This window comes from Ixodes scapularis, unplaced genomic scaffold (assembly GCF_016920785.2).
Source record: "Ixodes scapularis isolate PalLabHiFi unplaced genomic scaffold, ASM1692078v2 ptg000597l_1___fragment_1__unscaffolded, whole genome shotgun sequence".
In the NCBI taxonomy this organism is placed as follows: Eukaryota; Metazoa; Arthropoda; class Arachnida; order Ixodida; family Ixodidae; genus Ixodes; species Ixodes scapularis.
In genome coordinates this window covers 648,396-672,817 of record NW_024610006.1, presented here as the reverse complement: position 1 = coordinate 672,817, position 24,422 = coordinate 648,396, and the positions used below count along the sequence as shown (strand labels likewise).

Below are 24,422 nucleotides of genomic sequence, written 5' to 3'. Positions count from 1 at the left end.
ACGTGCGAAAGGAATTCAAGTATCGCGTTTCCAATCGCCCCAACTACACGATCGTGGACGACTGGGAAAAGAGACCGCTGGGTCCGTCCACGGATAGCTTCTTCCATTCGACCGGCGGAGGCCGCTACAAATCGACTCTGCGTACCAGACGGACGGTGTACGAGACAAATAATAATAATAATAATGAGCCCAAGTTTCACGGAAATTCGGACGACGACTACGCTGAGCGCAACGTGGATAGCGACGACGACGCTGAAGACGGTGACGACGGTGACGACGACGTCAGTGACGAGATCAGGCGCTACAAGTACAAGAGATACTACACCGAAAGCGATCACATTATTCGAGCTTTGCGCAACGTCTAGTACGTGTCTTTTTTGAAATAAACAAACAATCATTCGAGAGGCTTTATTTTTCTACATACACAAAACGTACGTATATATACGCGCGCCTGCCGAAGCGCGTCGACAAACGTAGAACATGACCGGAGTAGCATCCAGCGTGTCCAAAGCGTTTCGCGAGGCCACCAAGTTTGATCAATCGCGAACCTTCGACTGGAGCAGAGTAGTGGCCAACGTTTATTCGGAAGACTCAGATGAGGAAGAGTTTGAACGAGAGAGGGTCGTCCTGTTCTCCGAAATTTGTAAACTTTCTCATGTGTCCGCGAACGCTCTGACCGTTTTGGACCTTGTCGACTATCCGACCTTGGAGGACGCACAATTGTTGTACATTGTTTGTACGTATACGCACCTCAAGACCATACTCCTGAGGAACGCCCCCCTATTGTCAAACTCTGCTCTACAATACTTGGCGACCTACGCTCAATCTCTCGAACATCTTCAAATCAGCAACAACGGTGGCCGTATCAGGAACGAGGGATTGATTCATCTGGCTCCTTTGCGTCGACTCAAGAGTTTGTGTCTGACTGGAATAAGAAACGCCAGTCGAGCTGTCCTTCGAGTGATATTGCAGAACAACGAATCTATATACGCTATCTTGGTGATAACGACGGAACTCTTCGCCTCTAAAGATAACGTGACGCACTTTGTCTTTTGCGCTTCGAATCAGTTGAGTCAGGAAATGTACGATTTTGTTTTTTGTAGCGAAACGTTATCTCCGTTTTCAGATAGCGAGTGAGGGTATATATATATATATATGTACTCGCACGTACTACGCTTACAGCAAAGCTAACCCTACCCTCTCCCCCGACATCACGACACGACACGACTACTACCCTATAACCCAAAGCGACAATGGCTCGACTAGACAGGTCCCCATCTCTCCCGCTGGCCGACACCTGCGTACAAGTGTTCGCTCAGTCCAGAGTGTCAAGCGTGGTGGATTGGAAAACAGTGGTGCTTAGTATATACCACGAAGAAGAGGGCTACGCTTGGGACAACGTGGAAGGGCAAATTCACTGTGCGTATACCGAAATTTCAATATTAAGAAGCTTTCCTACGCACATCACATTCTTGGAGTTGGTGCACTATCCAATGCTGCGAGACCGCCACGTCAGTGATTTGGTTCGTTTCTACCCGAACATCAAGACTTTGCTCCTACGTCACGCACCCGGCTTGACCAACGACTCTGTAAAGTGCTTAGCGGACGGTCTACCTAATTTGACTCACTTGCAGATGGGATCGTGCTATCACCTAGACGACGAAGCCTTGATGTATCTCGCAGAAAAGAGGATAATCGACGTTGGCATACGGAGCCTCTGCATGACCGGACTCGGATTTATACGCCGAGAAACGCTTCACCAATTTCTCAACGTGCATCGAAGACTGACTACTCACCGCTAGAGACGTCCTCAACAAGGACGTCTACCTTGGTGAATACACTTTGTGTATTTCTAGCACAGTGTCTCCGTCACTAAGAAACATTGCGCCAACCGACCTAGACGTTATCGAAGGTGTGGACGGTGTTGTGGGTGACATCGAGTACCAAGACCTCGACAGTGACGACGGTGACGGTGACGACGGCTACAGTGACGACTACGACAGTGACGCCGACGAATATCTCGAATCGGACGACGACAGAATGCTGGGTCCGATCGTCCTAAACACCTTCAACTACGACGAAGGAGAAGACTCAATGGGCGAAGAAGACGACTGAGTTATGCTTGAAAATAAATATTTCGTGTGCTTATATTTTTGAGTCACGAATCGTTCTTTTGCATGCACACTACACTAGTGCCAGTACAAATAGTTTATTTAATGAATTCGATACATTCCACTCACTGCAGATTTACAAAGGCAACACACAAATTGCTCTCTCGAATTGTAAATCATTGGAAATAGACAATTTAAACATAAGGCGGCGTGGGCACAGGGCAAAGTAACTATACACACCGGACAGTTCATGCAGACGACGCAAATCGTCGTGGACGGATCGGACCGCTTCATGGAGATGCTCGTCTTGTCGATGCGCGTGGGATACGGACGTCCTACGCTCAGCGCCGAAAAAGAATCGCTGTTTTCGAGAAAGGACTTTAGCTTGTTCGGACAGGAAAGATCAAACTTGGAAGTGGCCAATGCTGTTATAAAGTCTAGGCTGTATTTGTTTGAGACAAACTCAATGTCCTTGGTATATTCTAGCAACCAAAATAAATCGCTATTTCTATACACGTCGGACACCTCCTTGATGTAGGTTACGCTCGCGCACAATCGAAGATAGGGGCAGCGAGGGTTGTAGTTGGCGTGTTCCTCGACTGGGTCGTCGTAGTCGGCTTCCCACGAAAGCAACCGAAGTCCGCAACAAAAGCATTCCACGGTCCGATCGGTCAGGTAATAAAATCCCGCAGATGCCATGTAATCCACGTCAAAGACGTCTTCTTCTTTCGGCCGAGCGTCGAAGGAGGCGAACCTCGCAGCGTAAGTCTGAAACTCGGGCCTAAAGGCAAGCGCTCGTTCGGTCACCACCGCCGAGACGTCTGGACTCAGCGTGCGTAGCGGTGCGTCACAGTCGGATTCGTGCAGTCCTTGGGGAAGTGTTTCGTCCGAGGCCACGATAGTAGAGAGTTGAGTCTTTTGCTGGCACATCGAGCAGCTGAGAATCCGCTTCTCCGGATCGTAGGCGAGTCCTGCCATGGCAAAGTCCTTGGGTGTGGGGGTACTGTTGCGCAAAGGCCACGTCGCAAAAGTTTTAAAGTCGGACATCACCTTGGCCACAGTCGGGTCGTGGTCGAACAGTCTCCAGTAGAAAGACATGTTCTTAAGCAAAGTAGACTCTAGAAATAAAGTCGATTTTGAGTCTACAGGCCTTGCAATGTTTGAATAATATGGTGCAGTCGAAACACGACACGCAGTGTCCGCACGGCAAGTAGGCAATGTTAGCCGGAGCCTTCATGCATACGATGCACCTCTTAGTTGATTCGTCTCGTGACTTTATAGCGGAATAGTGCGTATCACTGATCGCGCTATCTATCACAAAGTTACCCCACCTACCGATAGCCTTGTGATCGAACGAAGGAAGGGCGTTCACTGGCTCAAACAGAGTGTGACTGCCCAACGGAGTCGCCTTGCTGCTCCGAATGGCACTCACCATCGCCGATACGTTCAAGGGATGCGTCAGGTTGGCCGTGTACAGAGTACTCATAGTCCTGTTGCGGAACTTTGGGTCCTTAACGAGATCGTCGATCTCGGGAAAGTGAGACGCCCAGTACATCTCGCTCCTGTAAAACTTTTCGACTGCATCGTGCACGTAGTAATAGGTCTTGTTCACTCGTAGAAACACGCAATTGGGGGACCTGCGGGCGTGTAGCAGCCACGGATCGTCTTCTTCGCAGTCGAGGATCGAAAATACTTGCACCCCGCAGTAGAAACAAACGATTATGCGGGTCACTATCTGTTCGCGGGAGAGGTAGCCCTGCTCGTCGTCGTGCGAGCAGAAAAAGCCGGCCTTGGCGAACGCAGGGCCTCGAACATCGTGAAAGGCCTTGGCTCGAATCTTCTCGTCGACGTATCTCTTGTAGACCGGGTGAGAGTAGCTCGGCAAGACGGACACGACCTTTGCTACGTTCAGCCGCGGGTCCCTGTACTGCTCGAGAAACTTGCACGGCATTCGGCGGTGAAGGTCCATCGGGTGAAACGTGAGCGTCTCCCAGTCCTGTTCGGCGACCTGAAATTTGCAGTGCCGACAGTAGATGCGTTTCCGGTCAGCGCAATATTCTAGGCCGGCATAGGCAAAGTCTCGAGGCGTGGCTCTGGTGCGAAGTCGCCATTCGGCGAACGTCTTGAAGCGACGCACGACTTCCTTGCTTATGGGATCCGTAACGTGTCTTACAGGAGAGATGGCGATAAATACGTGCCCACGCTCCCGAACGACACGTCGACCTTACTCGGATACTCGTCCAAGAAACTCATGCAGCACATTACCAAGGCGCGCACGACGCTCCTGACCAACGGAGATGTGGAACCGGTTGCAGATATGCTCTTTCGCGTTTTCGAACTCGGTAGTAACATACTGATGACGGTCGACATGAATCAGATGGCCATCCAAACGCTCCTGAATGACAATACAGTATTTCACTGCGTAATGGGAATCGAATACGTACGAAACAGTCTCAACATACTTAGGAAAACCTCTTCCTCGTCGACCAGTCAGCGCGTCATCAGGGATCTGAAGCCGTACGTGGACGCGTACGCTACTGCCATTCTGCGCCTGCTACTCCTCTATATCGAAGAGATCTTTTCCCATGCGCGCGAGGCGACTCGCGGTATGGCGGTGGGCGCAAGGACGGCAGCCAAGATTACGGCGGTCATGCTAGTATCCCTGTGCAACTACGCGGCGGTGCGCGTAAAGTGCAACCCCATCTTTCAGTTTGAGAGCGCCATGGGCCACAACTGGCTCGACGTGGCCAACGGTCTCAGCCTCGTGCACAGGATCACGCAGCCACACACCGTCAACGAAAACATTGTCGGGGCCATTCGCGTAAAGTTTTCGCAAAACAACAAGCCACAGGACGTCATCAACCTCCTGGTCGAAGAGAGCAACAGGTTGTACACGAGTAACGTCGAGAACGGAGTGTACCGCTGCGACACCGACTACATGACGCTCCGGACCGTCATGCCGGCCGAGCGGGTCACGGACGACGTCAACATCATCGATCCGGCCATCTCTACGACGCTGCGTGACCACAACGAGCTCATCATGAAGAGTTCCGACACGATCCCCGTGCCGCGGACCAACCACTACGTGCTAGCCCTGCAGAAGGAGAAGGCGCCGGCCACCGAGGTGTCGGTCCTTAACATCGCCTCCATCATAAAACAGTGCATGAGCAACGGGCGCGTGGACTCTCGCTTCGTCGAAGTGCACAAACAGTCGGACCAGGGCACGCAGGAGCTCAACAAATTTTACAGCCAGGCCTGTTGCGTCTCGCCCCGTAACCTCGGTCTGTTTCTACAGTGCCTAAACTTTGAGATGATGGACTCGGACATGTTTGGGGCCACCTTACAGTGCCTCAAGATGACCAAATGCATACCCACTCCGCGCCAGGAAGAAATTGCCACCTACTCAAACACGGCGCTATTTCGGATGGCCACCAACCTGTTTTATCACACGCGTTTCTGCAGGAGCTACCGCGGCGAAAACACCTACCTGTACGACTCGCGCTTCTTTAACGACTTTCTACTCTGGGTCCAGTCGCCCAACTATCTGGAACACCACATCTCGCCTAGCGTGTCGTCGTCCATCATCTCGTGGTGCACGTCCATGTCTACTGCCATGCACACTACGCGCGACGCCAACGGAGCGAAGTGCGCCATGGCGGCCATATCCACGTGCGAGGTGGACCAACGCGTACTAGCCGACTTTTTGAACATGTTCATCAAGCTCTTTATCGAGGACGAGACCGAGATTAGCGTCATCAACAAGAAATTTCTCGAGAAGGAACTACTCAAGGCTTTTCCCTCCGTGTCTAATTGCTACAACCTGTTTAGGGGGCAGTTTGTTTCGGCGACGGCCATGCGCCTCTTCCTAGCCCGTTGTAGGTGGTCCGTGGCCGACGACGTGGAAGTCATCGTTCCGGTCGAAACAAAGTTTCTCAACAGACTGATATGCGACAGCGACGACCTGTTGTCCAACTCGATGCGAGACAAGCTCCGTAAAACCATGGAAGACGTCTCCACGATGATGGCGCCGCTACTCTCCAATCCATCCACGTCCACGCCTCGCAGCAAGGACGACGACAGCAACGTGCCCATATGCATTTGAAATAAAAAAACCGCCAACGCCCCCATATACATTAACAAAAAGGTTCGGTGACTGATTTGAACGATCGAGGGAGTAAAATGTTGAAACAGGTCACGTTCGTCGATATCTTTTCGCAACAAAAAATGAGGACCCTGCGAGACTATCTCCATTGCGAACTGGACCTTTCGGTATCGATACCCTATAAAATCTGGATCGCTATCGCAAATTTCTTTATTCAAAACAACGTCCCATCGGTCGTAGAGGGAGCAGAGTGTTGTCAGAAAGACAGCTCGTCGTCCCTCTATCTACTCGTCTTTTCATACAGGGACAAGGACGCCAACCGAGTGGTGGTGGACTGCATAAACTTCATCAACGTGCTGCGCGATCTCAAGGTGCACGACGTGATATTGCCGCGCGCAAGGCTGAGAAAGCAACGCTCGGTCGCGGTCCTCCAGAAAGCTCCCGTTTATTCATGTACCGCCCGTAACTTCTATCATTTATCCTGCTTTTGTTTTCTAGAAAGTGCGTGTTCATTCTCGCCCCGATCACGCGACGCTCGAACCGCTTTCGCCGAATCTTCGAGATAGCGACGCACTCTAGATAAGAGGCCGCCCGCGACCTTGTCGAGTCAGTCTCGCCCCAGCGCTCGATTCTGCTGACACGCCGACTTCGACGCCCGCGACGCTCTGCTTTCTTCTGTTTCCTTCTTTATTTTTGGCACAAGTTCGCCACATTAAACGTTTATTTATTTCTGTTTATTTCTTGTTTATTGGTCACGAATCACCACCCGTGACATTCTGGTGGCGGTGCGGGGTAACGCATGCCCCTGCCGCGTACCCCTCCGAGGTCCCGCAGTACAAGTCCGGACCCAGCCTCCCGAGGACCCGACGAAGACCAGATCGAGACCCGGTCAAGTCGCCGCATCCGAGGTCTACCCCCGGAACACGAACTTCTGCCGCCCAGGACCAAGCCGCCAACAAAGCCGACGATGGCCAACCAGTCGCCGACGGCCGCCGCTCCTGCCATCGTCTACCTGCCCGCCGCTCCCCGTATGCCGACACCCTTCCACGGCGAGATCCACGAGGATGTCGAAGACTGGATCAAGCACTACGAGCGTGTGGCGCGCCACAACGGATGGACTGCGGAGCAGTGCCTCCAGAACCTCTACTTTTCGCTGGAGGGTACTGCGAGGCATTGGTTCAAAAATCACGAGGCTTCGCTTACGTCGTGGGACATCTGTGTGGCCGAGTTGCAGCGGACGTTCGCCACCCTACACCGACGGGAGAAGGCAGAAGATCTCCTCCGAATTCGAACGCAGGGCCCCGTCGAAAGCGTCACAACCTTCGTAGAAGATGTCCTCCGCCTGAGCGCCCGTGCCGACCCACGAGCCACAGACGACAAGAAGCGGCGGGTCCTCATGCGCGGGGTGAGAGACGACATCTTTGGAGGCCTCGTGCGCAACCCGCCGGGCACCGTCGAAGCCTTCGTCACCGAGGCGACTAACATCGAGCGCGCCCTCCAAGCGCGCGCTTCCCACTACCAGCGACATCCAAGTCCAAGTGTCGCTGCAACCGCGCTGCTTGGCGGCGAGAACGCTCCTGGTACGGACATCCGCGAAATTATCCGGGAGGTCGTCCGGGAGGAACTCCGCCAGTTGCTGCCAGCCGCAAGTCGTCCAGCGACACTCTCCATTGCCGAGGCTGTGCGCGAAGAAGTGCATCGGGCGCTCCAACCAGAGGTTCCCGTCACCACGGTGGCACCGGAGGAACCGATGTTGAGCTACGCCGCAATGGCCCGACGACCGCCGCAAGCCCCCCGCCAAGCCACGTCGCCACCCCGAAGAGACGCCCCAACGCCGCATTACCCCCGACGACAGGAAGATCAAGCGCACGTTCACCCAGACCGACCTGCGCCGAGGAAGACAGACGTCTGGAGGACGGCCGACCGACGTCCCCGACCCCGACGTGAAAGCCTGTCGCCCCTTGCTCCACGCCGGGGAAACTAGGCGCGGCAACCCCTGGAGGTGGAGTTGCCGAAGACGACCGACGCCAAGATCCTCCACGAACGTCGGAGGGCCCCCACTCGAACGCTACCGGAGACCGAAACGACGCTCCTGAAACGGTGTTCAACAACCTAAACGTCATCATCGACGGCCACGACGCATCGGCACTCGTGGACACCGGAGCAGACTACTCAGTTTTGAGTGGGAGGCTCTCCCGCCGCCTTCGAAAAGTCACGACGCCGTGGGATGGACCTCAAATACGAACCGCCGGTGGGCACCTCATCACACCAATCGGGCGATGCACCGCTCGCGTCGAGATCCACGGTGAGACGTGCCCTGTAAAGTTCGTCGTTCTGCAAGACTGTTCGAGGGACGTTATCCTCGGAATGGACTTCCTCTGCGAGTATGGCGCCGTCATCGACCTCGGAGCAAACCGGTTGACGCTGCGAAAGCCTGTTTCACCACCGGAGGAACCCAAAGCGACGTCATCTGCGGTCCGAGTCCTCGCCAGCCACGTTAACTTACCGCCGCGGTCGAGTGTTTTCGTACCCGTCGGGATCACCGAAGATTTCTGCGGCGAAGTTCTGCTCGAAGGAAGCCTCCAGTTGCTTCTGGGAAGAGGAATAGGCGTCGCAAGAGGAGTTGCTGAACTTCAGGATGGCCGCACTGTGGTCCTCATCACGAACTTCCGAAACGAAGCGCAACACCTCACAAAAGGTGCAGCCGTGGGCCAGGTCGAGGAACTCCAAAACTCCGCCGCTGTCGCCGCCATTACTGACGAATTCTCGCCACCTCAGCAAGACAGTGCGTCGCCAGCGCAGCTCGACATTGACCCTAAACTCCCGGGCCCGAAACGACGACAGTTGATTAACCTTCTCGCCGAATACCGCGACTCCTTTGCCACGTCGTCGAAGGTGCGCCAAACCACCGTTGCGAAGCACCGCATCGTTACCGAGGACGACGCGCGCCCTGTGCATCGATCGCCCTACAGAGTCTCCGTTAAGGAAAGGCAGGCGATCCAGGAGCAAGTTCAAGAAATGCTGAACGACGACATAATTCAACCTTCAAGCAGTCCTTGGGCCTCTCCAGTCGTACTGGTTAAGAAGAAAGACGGGACGCTTAGGTTCTGTGTAGACTACCGGCAGCTGAACACGGTGACGAAGAAAGACGTCTACCCACTCCCCCGCATCGAAGACACTCTAGACCGGCTGCGCCACTCTCGATATTTCTCATCGATGGACCTGAAGAGCGGCTACTGGCAGATCGAAGTCGACGAAAGGGACCAAGAAAAGACAGCCTTCGTCACGCCGGATGGACTGTACGAGTTCAAAGTGATGCCCTTCGGACTGTGCACGGCGCCAGCAACTTTCCAACGTGTCATGGACACCGTACTGGCAGGACTGAAGTGGCAGAGCTGTCTCGTCTACCTCGACGACGTCGTCGTGTTTTCCAGCGACTTCGACGAGCACTTGCGACGACTCCGAGCAGTTCTCCAAGCCATACGGACCGCCGGACTCACCCTGAAGCCGTCAAAGTGTCGGTTCGCTTATGACGAACTGAAGTTCCTCGGCCACGTGGTTAGTAACGAAGGTGTTCGCCCAGACCCCGAGAAGACTCGTGCGTCGCAGCATTTCCAGCGCCAAGAGACAAGAAGGCCGTCCGAAGGTTTCTTGGGCTATGTGCCTACTATCGGCGCTTCCTTCGAGATTTCGCAAGAATTTCCGCACCGCTCACACACCTCACGAAGGACGCCGATAAGTTCGAATGGGCCGATGAACAGCAGCAGGCATTTGACGAGCTGAAGCGACGACTGCAGACTCCTCCTGTTCTTGGACATTTCGACCAGGATGCGGAAACCGAGATTCACACGGACGCAAGTAACGCAGGGCTTGGCGCGGTTTTGGTTCAAGTACAAGAAGGCACCGAGCGAGTCATCGCTTACGCAAGTCGGACATTAACCAAGGCGGAGAAAAATTACTCCACGACTGAAAAAGAATGCCTTGCGGTCGTCTGGGCAATCACGAAGTTTCGTCCGCACTTATACGGGAGCCCGTTCCGGGTAGTCACGGACCACCACTCGCTCTGCTGGCTTGCGAACCTCAAGGACCCGTCAGGACGCCTCGCGCGGTGGAGTCTCCGACTACAAGAGTTCAACATGACCGTCGTCTACAAGTCAGGCCGCAAGCACAGCGACGCCGACTGCCTGTCCAGAGCTCCCGTCGCAACACCTTCCGGCAGCAGCGACGACGATGACGACGAGTGTTTTCTGGGCGCAGTGAACATCGACGACATGGCCCGGCGTCAACGAGACGATCCTGGGCTGCGCGCACTAATAGAGCACCTGGAAGGGCGCGGGAGTACGGTGCCACGTGTTTTTTCACGAGCGCTGCCGACCTTCGCCATTAGACAAGGTGTAGTCTACAAAGAGAACTTCGGGAACAACTACTCGCCATGGCTGCTGGTAATCCCGACCGACCTTCGGGAGGAGATCTTTCAAGCCTGCCACGACGACCCGACGTCCGGACACCTTGGTTACAGCCGGACCCTGGCACGTATTCGTGAAAAGTATTACTGGCCCAAGCTCCCCAAAACCGTCCACCTGTACACGCGATCATGTCATGAATGCCAGCGACGAAAGAAACCTCCGACGAGGCCGGCCGGACTCTTGCAGTCAATTCCTCCGCCAACAGCACCCTTCCAGCAGATCGGAATGGATCTACTTGGCCCTTTTCCGCCGTCGACGTCGGGAAATCGCTGGATCATCGTCGCCACAGATTATCTCACGCGGTATGCCGAAACGAAAGCCCTTCCTTCCGGAACTGCTGTGGAAGTTGCCAAGTTTTTCATTGAATGCATCGTCCTCCGGCACGGCGCTCCCGAAGTCCTGATCTCAGACCGTGGATCATCATTCATGGCCCAGCTGACGCAAGAAGTCCTTCGTCTCAGCCACACCAGCCATCGCCGCACCACGGCGTACCACCCGCAGACCAACGGGCTAACGGAGAGACTCAACAAGACCATCGCCGACATGATCTCCATGTACGTCGACGTGGAGCACAAGACATGGGACGAGGTGCTGCCGTACGTCACATTTGCCTACAACACGGCCGTACAAGAGACCACCGGAATGACACCCTTTCAGCTGGTGCATGGGCGCAAGGTAACGACAATGCTGGACGCTATGTTACCCCACCAAGTGGCTGTCGACGCAAGTGACGACGCCCAGGTGGTTGCCCAAAGGGCAGAAGAAGTCCGTCAGCTCGCCAGACTTCGGATTCAGGCTCAACAACGTGTCGACACTGGCCACTACAACCTTCGTCGGCGGGACGTTCACTTCCAGCCCAGAGACAGGGTGTGGGTGTGGACACCGATTCGCCGCCGCGGTCTCAGCGAGAAGCTCCTGAAACGTTACTTTGGACCCTACAAAGTGCTTCGTCGACTCGGGGATCTGAACTACGTGGTGATGCCCGACGGAATAAGAACATCATCACGCCGCCCACCACGACCTGAAGTCGTCCACGTCGTGCGCCTGAAGCCGTACTACGCTCGATAGGACTGTGGATTTTATGTGTTTGAAGTGACTCTTTAGTTTGCCGTTCTTTTTATGTGCTTTGTTTTGTTTTGTGCTGCATCGGGGCGATGCACTTTTTAAAGGGGGGAGTAATGCCGCGCGCAAGGCTGAGAAAGCAACGCTCGGTCGCGGTCCTCCAGAAAGCTCCCGTTTATTCATGTACCGCCCGTAACTTCTATCATTTATCCTGCTTTTGTTTTCTAGAAAGTGCGTGTTCATTCTCGCCCCGATCACGCGACGCTCGAACCGCTTTCGCCGAATCTTCGAGATAGCGACGCACTCTAGATAAGAGGCCGCCCTCGACCTTGTCGAGTCAGTCTCGCCCCAGCGCTCGATTCTGCTGACACGCCGACTTCGACGCCCGCGACGCTCTGCTTTCTTCTGTTCCCTTCTTTATTTTTGGCACAAGTTCGCCACATTAAACGTTTATTTATTTCTGTTTATTTCTTGTTTATTGGTCACGAATCACCACCCGTGACAATATGCACCAAGCACTACGTCTACCTCTACGTCCGTCACTCGTCGGCGCATCACAACGTGCATGCAATTCTACCCTTTCTCCACCACGTTCTGCAAAGCTATGTAAACGACAAGACGACCACTTTGCCACTCGATTACACTTTCGATCCCCTGGAAGAACAAGAATCCTTCTTCGACGTGATTCCAGTCACGTACCACGGCACCTACGAGGTGACCACCTCTCTACCGGCGCTCGTGGCCAAAATCAAACCCAAGGAAGACGGACAGTATGTGTCAGATCGCCTTTATTGCGAGAAGCATTGGATGTGTCTACACAATCTGGTCGTCTCGAGGCTCGTCGACTGTTTCTACTACATCACTATACAGAAATTGCAGATATTAAAAGATGTTACAAAGTCAAACATTGCGTCCACCAACGACTATGGCATTTACAAAGTGTCGTATTACAAGAAGTGACTCGCTTTCGCTTGTGTTTGTCTGCTTCGCCTAAAATAAACGCTTACGCTACCTTGCACGCTGCTATACATATGGGTCTCTCTGTGTGTGCGTCTGTGTGTGTGTGTGTCCAAACAAACGTTCTTTTATTCACAACATGTCGTTGTAAATGGCGTCGAAACTAGGAAATCGGAGGTTGCTCAGTCGCCGCTTGTTCTTCTTATAGGCCCGTCTGATGAGGCTAGTGGTGAACGTGCGAGACCAGTCGCTGCTCTGTCTAAAGATGCACAAGACGCGTCGTAGATCCATCGTCTTGATGCAGGGACACAGACAGCGGGTCTCGTAGCACTTGTGGACGGCAGCAAGGGCTTCCACGTCCGACCAATTGTCGTAGTCGTCATCAAACTCCATAGCACCCATCATGTAGAGCGCCGAAAGCGCCTTGATGGCGCTGGAAACCGCAAGGTGTTCGCCGCTAGATTCGATAACGTAAGCTCGTATGTCCACCGCAGATTCCAACGCGTCGCTGGCCTTTAGGGCCCTTATGACGCTCGCAACGTCGGCGAGACTCACGCGGCACGCCTTGTTCTGCCCCATGGTCGTGATCGGTCGCGTGACGAAAGCGTTTGTTGTCGCGTCCCTCTCTACCACGCGGTCTTCGTACACAAACTCTACGGGCTTTACGTACCACGCTAGCCGGTCCTGCTGCGTGGTGTAGAGCGCGGTGTACTGAAGCAGCTTCAGGTATTTCGTGACAATCTCCTCTACTTTCTGCCGACGCTCGTTCGCCTTGGGCCAGTCCTTGGACATTGCGGCCGCTCGCCTCCGCGTAGTGGACCCTTCCATAGGTGCCGCGGCATCGACCGCCGCCAGTAAAATGTCAAAGAAGCTAGTCTCCTTCGTTGCGGCGTTCATCATAGCGCGAAACAGGTCCACCTTCTTGCCGTCCACCTTTTTAGATGAGCTTATCATAAACGGGAGCATCTCGTAGCCGCCGTACAGCAAGATTGGCACCACAAACGACAGCGGGTGAAGATCGGAACTACTGACGCGTACAGCGCGAGTAAAGAAATCGTCCTTGGTGTGGTAGTAACCCGCCTGACGACTGGGAAGAGACCTGTCCAGCAGAGACACGGCGTGTTGCACGCCGCCAAACTCGAACCTGTGTTCGTCCTGTCGCTTCTTACTCTCGCTGTACTGGCGGGCCGAATACACGTAGACGTCTCGCGAGGGTATCTTTTCCAGGACCGCAGCTACCCCGAGGAGAATGTCTGAATCGTCGGTGACAACGACGGACACGTCCCAGCGCTCGTCGTTTGGCGGCGGACACATTAAAGAGTCCACGACCTTGACGTCGCCTTCCCCCACGTAGAACGGCGGCAGGATCGTAAAGGACGAGAGTTGGTACGCTGCAGCCGACTCGTTCGAGTAGCCGTCAATCACCTCTTTGGCGTAGAGTGGGTTCTCGAGAAGCGTGGCATATTCCCTGACGTGCTGCATCACGTCCGAGGCCGCGGTCAATCGGCAGATTGTGGCCATGGCGTCTTTGCCGTAGCGTGCCAAGTTTTTGAGCCTTCCGTTCAGGACAGACTGCAGTCTCGAATTTTTGATGGTCCGAACTCGCTTGGTGTCCTAGCCAGACGAGTTTTTGATGACGTTGGTCAGCTCTCTACTGCGACGCTTGTACTGCTCGGGCCACTTTACCGTCGGCGACATTCCGTCAAACACCACCACCACGTCAACTTCCACACGCCTGTTTAGGGACAGCCCCTTGACGACCCTCTTGACCGTCCTAGATATGCAATGAAACACCGTCGTGAAGAAGGCGTCGTATCGGATGCAGCGTTCGCCCGGTCTCGCCTCGTACTCCTTGTCCCAGTCCAAATCTCGAAGAACAAACGCGTCGTCTTCGATATAGTCTTCGACGTAATCGCCAACCAGATCTCCGTTGGTCTCGCGAACGTAGTGTTTCATAATCTCGAGGTTCAAGGCTTCCCACGCTCGCTCTCGTTCCTCTCGGTCGGCGATCGCTCGTGCGGCATCGATCTTGTCCGCAAACGTCTTGAGATGGTGGTCCGTCAGCGAGTGCTTGCAGTGGTGTAGAAAAATGTTACCGTCGACGACGACTTGAATGCGCGCCGACTCTCCGATCACGAACGAGGACGTCACGCTCTCATAGTCGAAGTGACGCGCAGACGGCGTAGGCGAAAAATACGTCCGCAAAACGAGGTTCGTGGCCGTCTCGACGTTACTGCCGGGGTCGTCCAAGAGCTGTAACTGAGACTCGAGTAACGGTGCCAGTTCCTCCTCGACGGCGCGGTTGCAAACTGCGTTGAGTGTATTCCAAAGATTTCGGATACCCATGGTGTCAATACGTGTATTGTGTGTGTAGAAGGGCGACGCTTAAGTACTCTCATCACACAAGGTCACGCCAAATAATGGAGGTTGTGTTTTTTTTTATTGGACGAGAAAGTGATACAGTATGCGTAATCCCTCTACCTGGGTGAAGGGCATCGGGTGACCTCCACTCGAGTGGGTAAAGTAACGCCCGCTCCCCTTGTTTAGATAGAGGAAGGGCTCTTGTAAAATGAACTTGAGGGGACAGAAGCGCTTGTTTGTTTCGGGATCGAGATGAGTGGAGAGCACAATCGAGTTGTCAAAGCCGGGTAGCTCGAGGGTGCTGCCTGTGGGTACGTGCGTGTATGCCGTTTTGCTCGGCACAAAGCTGACGATCGGCTCGTTGGTTATGTTGTTGATCAGAGACGGAATCGCGGCAAGACCCCTGTTTATTCTCTCTTCCCAGTCGCTGTGTTGAAAGAGGACGTTGTCCACGGTGCGCAGCACGTCTAGTAGCCGAATCTTTTTCGTTGCCGTCATGGCGTTGGCAATCACGCTCGGAATTCCTATCGTCTCGCACAGTCGGGGTAGTATGGTCTTGACGGTCGACTCGACGCTCTCGACAATTTTCTCCACCACGTCCTCTTGCAGGCCGGAAGCCTTGAGGCAACCCACGCCGCCACTCGCGATGCCGCCGCCGCGCTTCTTTCTCACGGTTCCGTCCAGGTAGACCATGACGGACGACGTCTTGACGTTGTTGATGTCGTCGACCACGTCGGAGATGGTGGGTTGCCGCACGCCCAGAAGGACCTCCCTCTTCTTTAGCGAACGGAGCTCGGCCGTGGCCACGCCGCGCGGAACGTAGAGGCACGAGTCGTAGGCAGACTTGTACGCGTTGCGGATGGCGGCGGCCGTAAACAGGTAGTCTCCGTTGTAGGCAGAACTAAATAACTCCAGGTTGTACATGGCGCGCACGCCCAGGGCTACGGGCTCTTCGCCGACGCCACCCGTTCCGCCAAAGGGCAGATTCGTGACTGTGCTTGCCAGCATTGTTATTGCGTCTGCATTCAACCAGCCCGCCTGATAGGTCTGACTCGAAAAGATTGTCTTCTCGTCGCTCCAGTCGCCTTCCACGTAATCGTTGTACGCCGGAACGTTTTTGAGAAACACGTAGGACCAGAACATGGGGTAGCGTTCCACGAGCTTGGGGTGATTCCTAACCAAATACGTGACGTGATCGTACGGATCAATCACCGATTTGTACTGGTCGTATAGGACGCGCCCGACAAAAGCCAAGTCTGCGCTCTCGTTGGTGTAGGCCGCCCTGCGTGGAATGAGGATCTCGATGGGCAGTACGGATCTCTGGTCCGAGACGCAGACGCGGACGTTATCGACGCTAAGGATCCAGGGAAAGGTTCTGCCCAAAACCTCGTAAACGTGTTTTCTAAAGAGACGTTCGCTACCGGCTCGATGGTCGCTCGCGGAAGTCACCGCGTTCCGGAGAGTGAGACTGTCGTAAATGTCGGATCGCTTGTTCTTGTCGGTGTTTTTCCAGAAATATGCCAGCATCATGTCGTAGACTATGGTCGCATTAGATGCTACGTATCTTTGGTCGGGTGTCGTCAGTGGGACGGTGTCTAGTCTGTGGTTCGTACTAGTACTACTACTAGTAGTAGCAGTAGTAGTACTAGTAGTTGCAGTAGTAGTAATAGTGGTCATGGGAGCCGTAGTTGTATGCACAGTCGTATTGAAAGGGGGAGTTGCGGCCGTGGTGGTGCTGTGGGGATTGTTGTAATTGTCGATTCGCGAAGAAGGCAGGAATGCACTCCTAAACATGTCCATTTTTATTTATAGAACGTTCTCGTACAAGTCGTCCGAAAAGTCGCTGTCGTTATTAATGCTGTTTACGAGCTTGTCCCGTTTACTCAATTCCTTTTTCGGTTTCCGTTTTCTTCTTTGGGCAAACAGGACGCGGCACATTGTGAGCGAAAGAACCAGAACGCTAAATGCTAGCAGTATCATAGCCCACAGAAAATAGACTCCGTTAATTTCCGAAGCCTTGAGTATAGTACTTTTAAAGGTCATCTCTTCTTCAAACAAAAAAGTATATGGATTGCGATAAGGAATACGTGTCTTGCGTCAACGACGGAGACTGCTCGACTCTATGCACGGGGCAGGCAATATGCGGCAATTACGGAAAAGGAATCAGACGATGCGTACGCAGAGAACATTACGAAACGTACAAGCGGCGCTCGCACGACGATAACATGATTGACGTGTTTGCAATGAACAGAAATTTGGGTTATTTAGAACCGCGAAACGTACCGGTGAACATGGTAAAGTACGCGCCCGACGCGAGAAGAAGCCCCCACGACGTCGCGTCCAACCGAAGATTGGCGTCGGAAAGCGACGAGCGAGACTCGGTGTGGCTACATATTTACGGACCGACGACGGCGGACGTGACTCCTTACGAGTACAGAGCCAGGCTTCCGAGGCGCCTGCTCAACTGGTTGTTAAAGTGCTCGCTCAACTTTCCAAACTTTGACGTCAAATAAAGACGCCCTTGTTGTATAGCATTCGAAACAGGTCCATGGAAGTGTAGACGACGCGCTGACCGCCATTCCAGACGACGTCGTAGATTTTCTCCTCGCAGCCGAGAGCTCGCATAAGGCGATGCTGCTCGTGCGTAGGGACGTACGCGTCGGCTGTCTTGTCCCGCTTCGAGTGCACGACTTCCAGTTCGCCCGGCGAAAGTAGGACGGTCGTTCCGCGGTTGTCCGGACTGTAATCGTCACTCATCAGGTATAAACTATTATTTAGAGAGTTCCACCGCATACCCACGTTATCCCAAAAAACGCACTGGTTTTCTTTCGAATATATGTACACAAATACGGGTAGTCCTTTAAATTTCCTCTTCAGTATATTATACGCGGCAGGCAGAGAAGCCAGCAGCCCTACGACATACTCCATAATTGGTTTTTAATTTATATAAAAACATGCCGGTGCGACCGCTTTGCGATGTGGAAGACAAGCGCGTCTCCGGGTTTGACAAAATACTCGACTACATAACGTGCAACGTTGACGGAAGATTTGGCGCTTCGGCTCTCTTTAGCACCGAATGTCTCCAGTTTCTGATTAACGTGCCCATCGCCACGAAATTCGACGGAGACACGCCCCTCAGTGCCAAGGAGCTCGCGGACTTTATGACGCTAAACAAGTCCAAACTAGAGGTCTACGAAAACGTCGTCAAGAAGTGCGGACTGGACTCGGTGTATCACTGCGAAACGGAATCGGGCGAAGGCATTCTCCGCATCGCGCTCATGAACGACAACTCGTCGCACAGACTCAAACGCATCGCCGCCAAGATCAACGGAGAAGTCGGCGGCATGGGGCGTGTCGTGTCGCTTCACACGCGAAAGGACACGCAGCCGCTCGCCAAAGTCGAGGCGCTCGTACACATCGCGCAAAAGGCGTGCGCCGAGCACCCCGACCTCAAGTACGTATCCTACATGCAGCAGATTGTGGTGACGGTAGAGCTCAAAGACGTTGCCGTCAAGTACGTCCCTTTCCCAGAACTCTGTCACGTGGTGAAAAAGAACACCGACTATATAAAGGAGCACATTAGCGTGTTTGAGCACTTCTCCTTCCTAAAGGCGGCTGTCATTCCGCTAGATCACCTCCTGACTCAGGGCGTGCGCGGAGTCCACGTGGTGCGTGTATGCCTTCTAATGGAATCAGGACTCGTCGACAAAATATCTGCCGTGGTGGAAAAAATCTAAATAATGTGCGACCTTCGGTCGATCCAACTGACCGATGTCGGCGGTCGAGAATACGTCTGGAAGGTGGAAAAGTGCGCGGACGTAGTTTTGAAGACTGTCGACGACGATTCCCAAGAAGATAGCACCGTGACCATGTGCAAGGAGGTGGTCGAGATACGGCTGGGGCGCGACGAGGAACCTATAGAGTTCACCGAGCCCAGGACGGTCAAGGTCGTCTTCCCCATACCACTCAAGGGATCTTCGGTCGTCGGCGCTCACGACAGCACCTACGTCCTCTTGGCCGTTAAATCGGCCTCCTCCACCGGAAACCCTCTGTGGTGGACTCGCTACGCCTGTCACCAAACGTCGCTCTACGTTCCGGATCCCATTGCCCGATCGAGCAACGGTAGAGGACGTTACGCGGCACGAGCTCATTTCATTTTGAGAATAATAAACACGAGAATATTTTTACAATAGTATCAAGCTCAGCCCCTCCCACCTGTGAAGCGTCGCCGGCGGCCTGACGTGTCGATACTATTCAATCGAGCCCATGGTACCCGGACGATTGGTTTTTGTGGGAATAAAGACACAGTTTCTGGTTTGCGAGTGTTTTTTTTTTATTTTACTAGTGAATCACCGCACGGTCGTAGTTGCGCACACTCTCGATATAATATCTCGGAGTGTCGGCGTGTCTCACGACTAGTTTCCGCAGGGTCGTTCACGTACGCTCCCGGTTGAGCTGGGTTTCGAGCTCGGCCACGAAAAAAAAAAAGGCAGTGTCCACCACTTCCAAAAATTCCCCTGTAGTCCTGTTCGTACTTTGGAATCGTGGACGGGAACGGCGGGGCCAACACGTCGCAGTATTGGCTTCATTCGACGTGGTGGGTTCCTACGTTACCCCCCGCCTTAGGTAACGCTTCCATAAGTCTGCTGTTCGGAAAGCTAGAGACGAATGCACCTTTTCCCAGAGCGTTGACATTAAGATGTGCTAAGGTCAATATAAGACTTAGTATGAAGCGAAAATTGCGCTGCGTAGGTGTTTGCCCCTTTCGAAGAGCGTTCTACCGCGCCTATTGTTACGCGTTGGAAACGACTTTATGCATTTTTAATTTTAAAGCGAATGTTTTACCTCCCGCCTTAGGTAACGCCTCCAGAAGTCTGTTGTTCGGAGAGCTAGAGACGAATGCACCTGGTCCCAGAGCGTTGACATTAAGATGTGCTAAGGTCGATATAAGACTTAGTATGAAGCAAAAATTGCGCTGCACAGGTGTTTGCCCCTTTCGAAGAGCGTTCTACCGCGCCTATTGTTACGCGTTGGAAACGACTTTATGCATTTTTAATTTTAAAGCGAATGTTTTACCTCCCGCCTTAGGTAACGCCTCCAGAAGTCTGTTGTTCGGAGAGCTAGAGACGAATGCACCTGGTCCCAGAGCGTTGACATTGAGATGTGCTAAGGTCGATATAAGACTTAGTATGAAGCAAAAATTGCGCTGCGCAGGTGTTTGCCCCTTTCGAAGAGCGTTCTACCGCGCCTATTTTTACGCGTTGGAAACGACTTTATGCATTTTTATTTTTAAAGCGAATGTTTTACCCCCGCCTTAGGTAACGCCTCCAGAAGTCTGTTGTTCGGAAAGGTAGAGACGAATGCACCTGGTCCCAGAGCGTTGACATTGAGATGTGCTAAGGTCGATATAAGACTTAGTATAAAGCAAAAATTGCGCTGCGCAGGTGTTTGCCCATTTCGAAAAGCGTTTTACCGCGCCTATTGTTACGCGTTGGGAACAACTTTACTGCCTTCCGAAAAGACGAACGAATGCGCCCGTTTCCACCCGGGCGATTGGTTTTTTGTGGGAATAAAGACACAGTTTCTGGTTTGCGAGTGTTTTCTTTTTATTTTCCTAGTAAATCACCGCACGGTCGTAGTTTCGCACCCTCTCGATATAATATTTTGGAGTGTCGGCGTGTCTCACGACTAGTTTCCTCAGGGTCGTCCATGGACGCTCCCGGTTGAGCTGGCTTCTCAACTCGGCCACGAAAACGTCAGTGTCCACCACTTCCAAAAACCCCCTGTAGTCCAGTTCGTACATGGGGATCGTGGACGGGGGCGGCGGGGCCAACACGTCGCAGTCTTCGCTCCACTCGACGTGGTGGTTTCCCACGTAGCTGGTGATGACGCTGTGTGAAAAACAGAGTATTCTCCGCAGCCCGACAGCATCCGTCCGTTTCGACGGCACGATCCGCACAAATATCAAGAGATAGTACTTTGTCACCGCCAACTCAAAGACATTCAGATAATGGCACGCATTTATGATATTAATCACGTCGACTATGCGTTGATCCACCGGGTCGACGGTTGGGTTCGCGAAGGCGACCACAAAGTTCTTGATAAAACAGTTGTCATTGCCGGAGACAATGTGCCCGCACTCTATAAAATATTGGAGGACGTGCTTCGTGGCGGCGCCGAGATGTTTTGGCACATCCACGTAGGGTTTAAAAAAATCGTCATACGAGAACATCTTCTGAAGATTCTCGTAGTTGGAGGCCCACTGGTCGGCGGTGGAAATTTTCTTCAGGATGGACATGGTGCTACTCTCGGGCTGGCTCGAAGCGATGTGGGGGGAGAGGGTAGGGTTAACTTTGCTGTAAGTACAAGCAGTCGCGTCGGAGAAGCCCACGTGTTATCAGCCGACGAATGAGAGCCGCTCACGTAATATCACACCATGCGTGGACGGTGTAGGGGGGGAGGAGAGGGTAGATGAGTAGAGTATTTCGCGATTCTATTTTTTTTCGTAGACGGCGGTAGTCTTCTGTCAAGGTTATCTCGGCACTATGTAAAAGTCATATCGGTCCCAACCGAGGTATGTGACGTAACAATAGTACTTGTTCGTGTCGACGCCGTTGCAAATGACGGCGTTTCTCAAATTCATCCACTTGCGCTCGCCACACGAAGATGATAATTTTTCAAAATCCTGTTGCTTGTAGACGCCCTTGTACTTTAGACCCTCCACGTACTTTATCGTCTTTGTTACGCGGTCTTCTTTGGACACGTCGTAATAATCGTACCAAATTTTGTAAAATCCCGATTTGGAATTGAGGTAGCCGTTGAGTACGTAGTCGATCAGGCCCAGAGTCTTTGTAAACTTGTGACGACCGCCGTACAGTCTCTTTTTATATTCCAGTTGTAGAAAAATCTGCCGTCGGCTGTACATCATGTCGGATATTACGACGTCTCTACAGGCGTTCACAAAGTTTACGACCATCGTCATCTTGTAGCGCGTGTCGTCGTCCACGGTGGTCGTGGCCTTGAACGTAAACACCAGGACGATGTCTTTGGCGTCTACCTGTTCGCAGGGCGGATCTTGGACGTGGTGATTTTCCGCAAAGTACCGGGACACGTAGACCAGGATCGTGGGGTCTATGGAGCGGCACACGTCCAAACCGACGTCGATGTAGTCTCCGAATGCAGAAGGCGACGGCTCTGTGTCCGCCTGCCCCAAGTCTAATCGCTCGAGAACCGGTAGTTCCATTTCTTATTTACTATTATGTATCAAAGACGGGCCCTCTCTGTATACGAGAAAGGCGAGAAAAACGACAGCAAAAAACAGAAGTATTGATAAGATCCCAACGACTATCAAACCATTCTCAACGTCGGATAGTCGATCGTGCAAGTCTCGGTTATATAAGTAAATGCTCTGAAGCATGACCCTGTAGACGTTGTTGGTTTCATTAGTCATTTTTATTATTCGCATACTCGCTCGAAAACAGAACGGCAAAGGCGCACAGGCAAAAGATGGGCGTCACCCAACAGACGGCCGGATAAGAGTCTGTGATTGGGTAGACGAGTTTTTCCGCTTCGTGCGGCACAAATAGCGAAGCGTCCAGTACTTGAGGCACGTGCCTGGCGAATAGTAGGTTCGTTTCCTCGACGAGTCGATTGTCGATCTCGAAGGCATAGACGAACCTGTCTCCCCCTCCTCTTCGGTCGTCGTTGAGGCGAATGCTAACTTCCCGGTCGGTCAGCGGTGGATCAAACACCCGGTCTTCGTCAATAAGGAGAGACTTGCGGAAAGACTGCACGGCCGCCCTCTTGTCCGACGGGACGTAGACCGCTTCTCTGGTGTCGGAGGCAAATAATTAAACTTTATTATTTTAAATGTCTTCGTCGTATTCCTCTTGTGCCGTTCCTTTAAGTAAATAGGGGTTGACTGGGAAGGTGGGCTTGGGTTGCATCGATTGCACCACGTCTCGACCGACTTGGTCGTTTTCAAAGACTCTTTTAGCCTCTACCGACGTGTCGGAGTAGACGGCGCCATCTGCATAGACTGTAGAAATGGAGGGTTTGTTGCCGAGATTGGATAGGTTAATACTGTTGCCGTCTTCGGACGATGGAAAGTTCTTAACGCTGTCTACTTCGCTTGTCAGAGGAGTTTCCGTGGTGGACGATAAGGGTGGGTCCGGAGTTTTAAATTCTTCAATCGAAGTTGTCGAAATGCTGGGTGGTGGAATAAAGTCTTGTTCCAAGAGAGTCTCTGACATGTTGAATTGTTTGGGTGGCTCTACGGGCCTTTGCTGTTGTCTGGGCGGAGGACGAGGCTTCTTTGCCGGCAGGTACGTATCTTCGTTTTCTTCTCGTACAGACGATATGGGCGTGGGCGGATTAATAAAGTTTTGCCTCAACAGAGCGGGCGTGGGTGACAGGTCCATGTTGTACAAGCTACTATTAATCGAATCGACTTTATATTCAACCAATTGGTCTTTTAAGAGCTCGGTTTACATTGTACATTGTTATTACTCTTTTGTCCCAACTAATTTTAATGCGGCTTAATTGAAATTGTGATGATGCTTGGTTATTTTTCGCTAATTTCCAACCAATCGATTTATTGTGAGTATAATTGACATCACGATTAATCTTTTTTATTCACTATTGACCCAATGAACTTTAAATCCGCCCAATTGACATATTGGTACTAATTTTGAATACTTGGTGTTATTGCGCCACCAGTTTATGTATCATGAGCTCAATTTTAATTGCTATTACTCTTGAATACTTCCAGCTACAACTGGCCCAACGAACATTAATACGGCTTAATTGACAATTTGATGACTCTTAATTACGTTGAGCTAATATCGAACCCACTGCGTTCTTATGAGCTAAATTTGCATTATGATTATTACCCTTTTGATTGGTCTGAGCTGCTACTGACCCACTAGACTTGTCTGCCGAAATGACAGTTTGGTGACTATTTTGATTACTTTGGCTCATTTTACAGCCAATCTAATAATTATTGGCTAAATTGATAATTTGATTACATTTTGATTACTGCTAGTCATTTTGAGCTACTTTATACTTCACTTCAACTACCGCGGACATCAGAGAGTGGCGTCGGACGAGAAGTCCTTCCAGTGAGCTCTTCTCCTCGTCCGACGGCTCCCTTTGGTGTCTGCGATACCTCCGAGGCAAGCGATCTTTGATTCCGTTATTAATAAGAAAATCAGCGAAGCATGCCTGCAATGCTTGGTTTTTAGGATACTTAGAGCTCATAGATTAAGTTATGACCATAAATGAACTAACGCAGAAAGTGTTCCAGTGCCCCTTTTAGCTTATGTGGAACATGCTTATGACATTGATGTGGACTGGAATAATAGA

The 24,422-nt window shown here is 52.4% G+C and overlaps 1 protein-coding gene across 1 annotated transcript; it reads left to right on the top strand.

Moving 5' to 3' along the window:
• The first annotated feature begins 4,144 nt into the window (after window positions 1-4,144).
• LOC121834177 lies at window positions 4,145-6,213 on the top strand. The gene is made up of 3 exons (XM_042287919.1): window positions 4,145-4,155; window positions 4,287-4,797; window positions 4,933-6,213. Exons 1-3 carry the CDS (start codon window positions 4,145-4,147, stop codon window positions 6,211-6,213), a joined length of 1,803 nt encoding a protein of 600 aa, XP_042143853.1.
• Window positions 6,214-24,422: the final 18,209 nt, after the last annotated feature.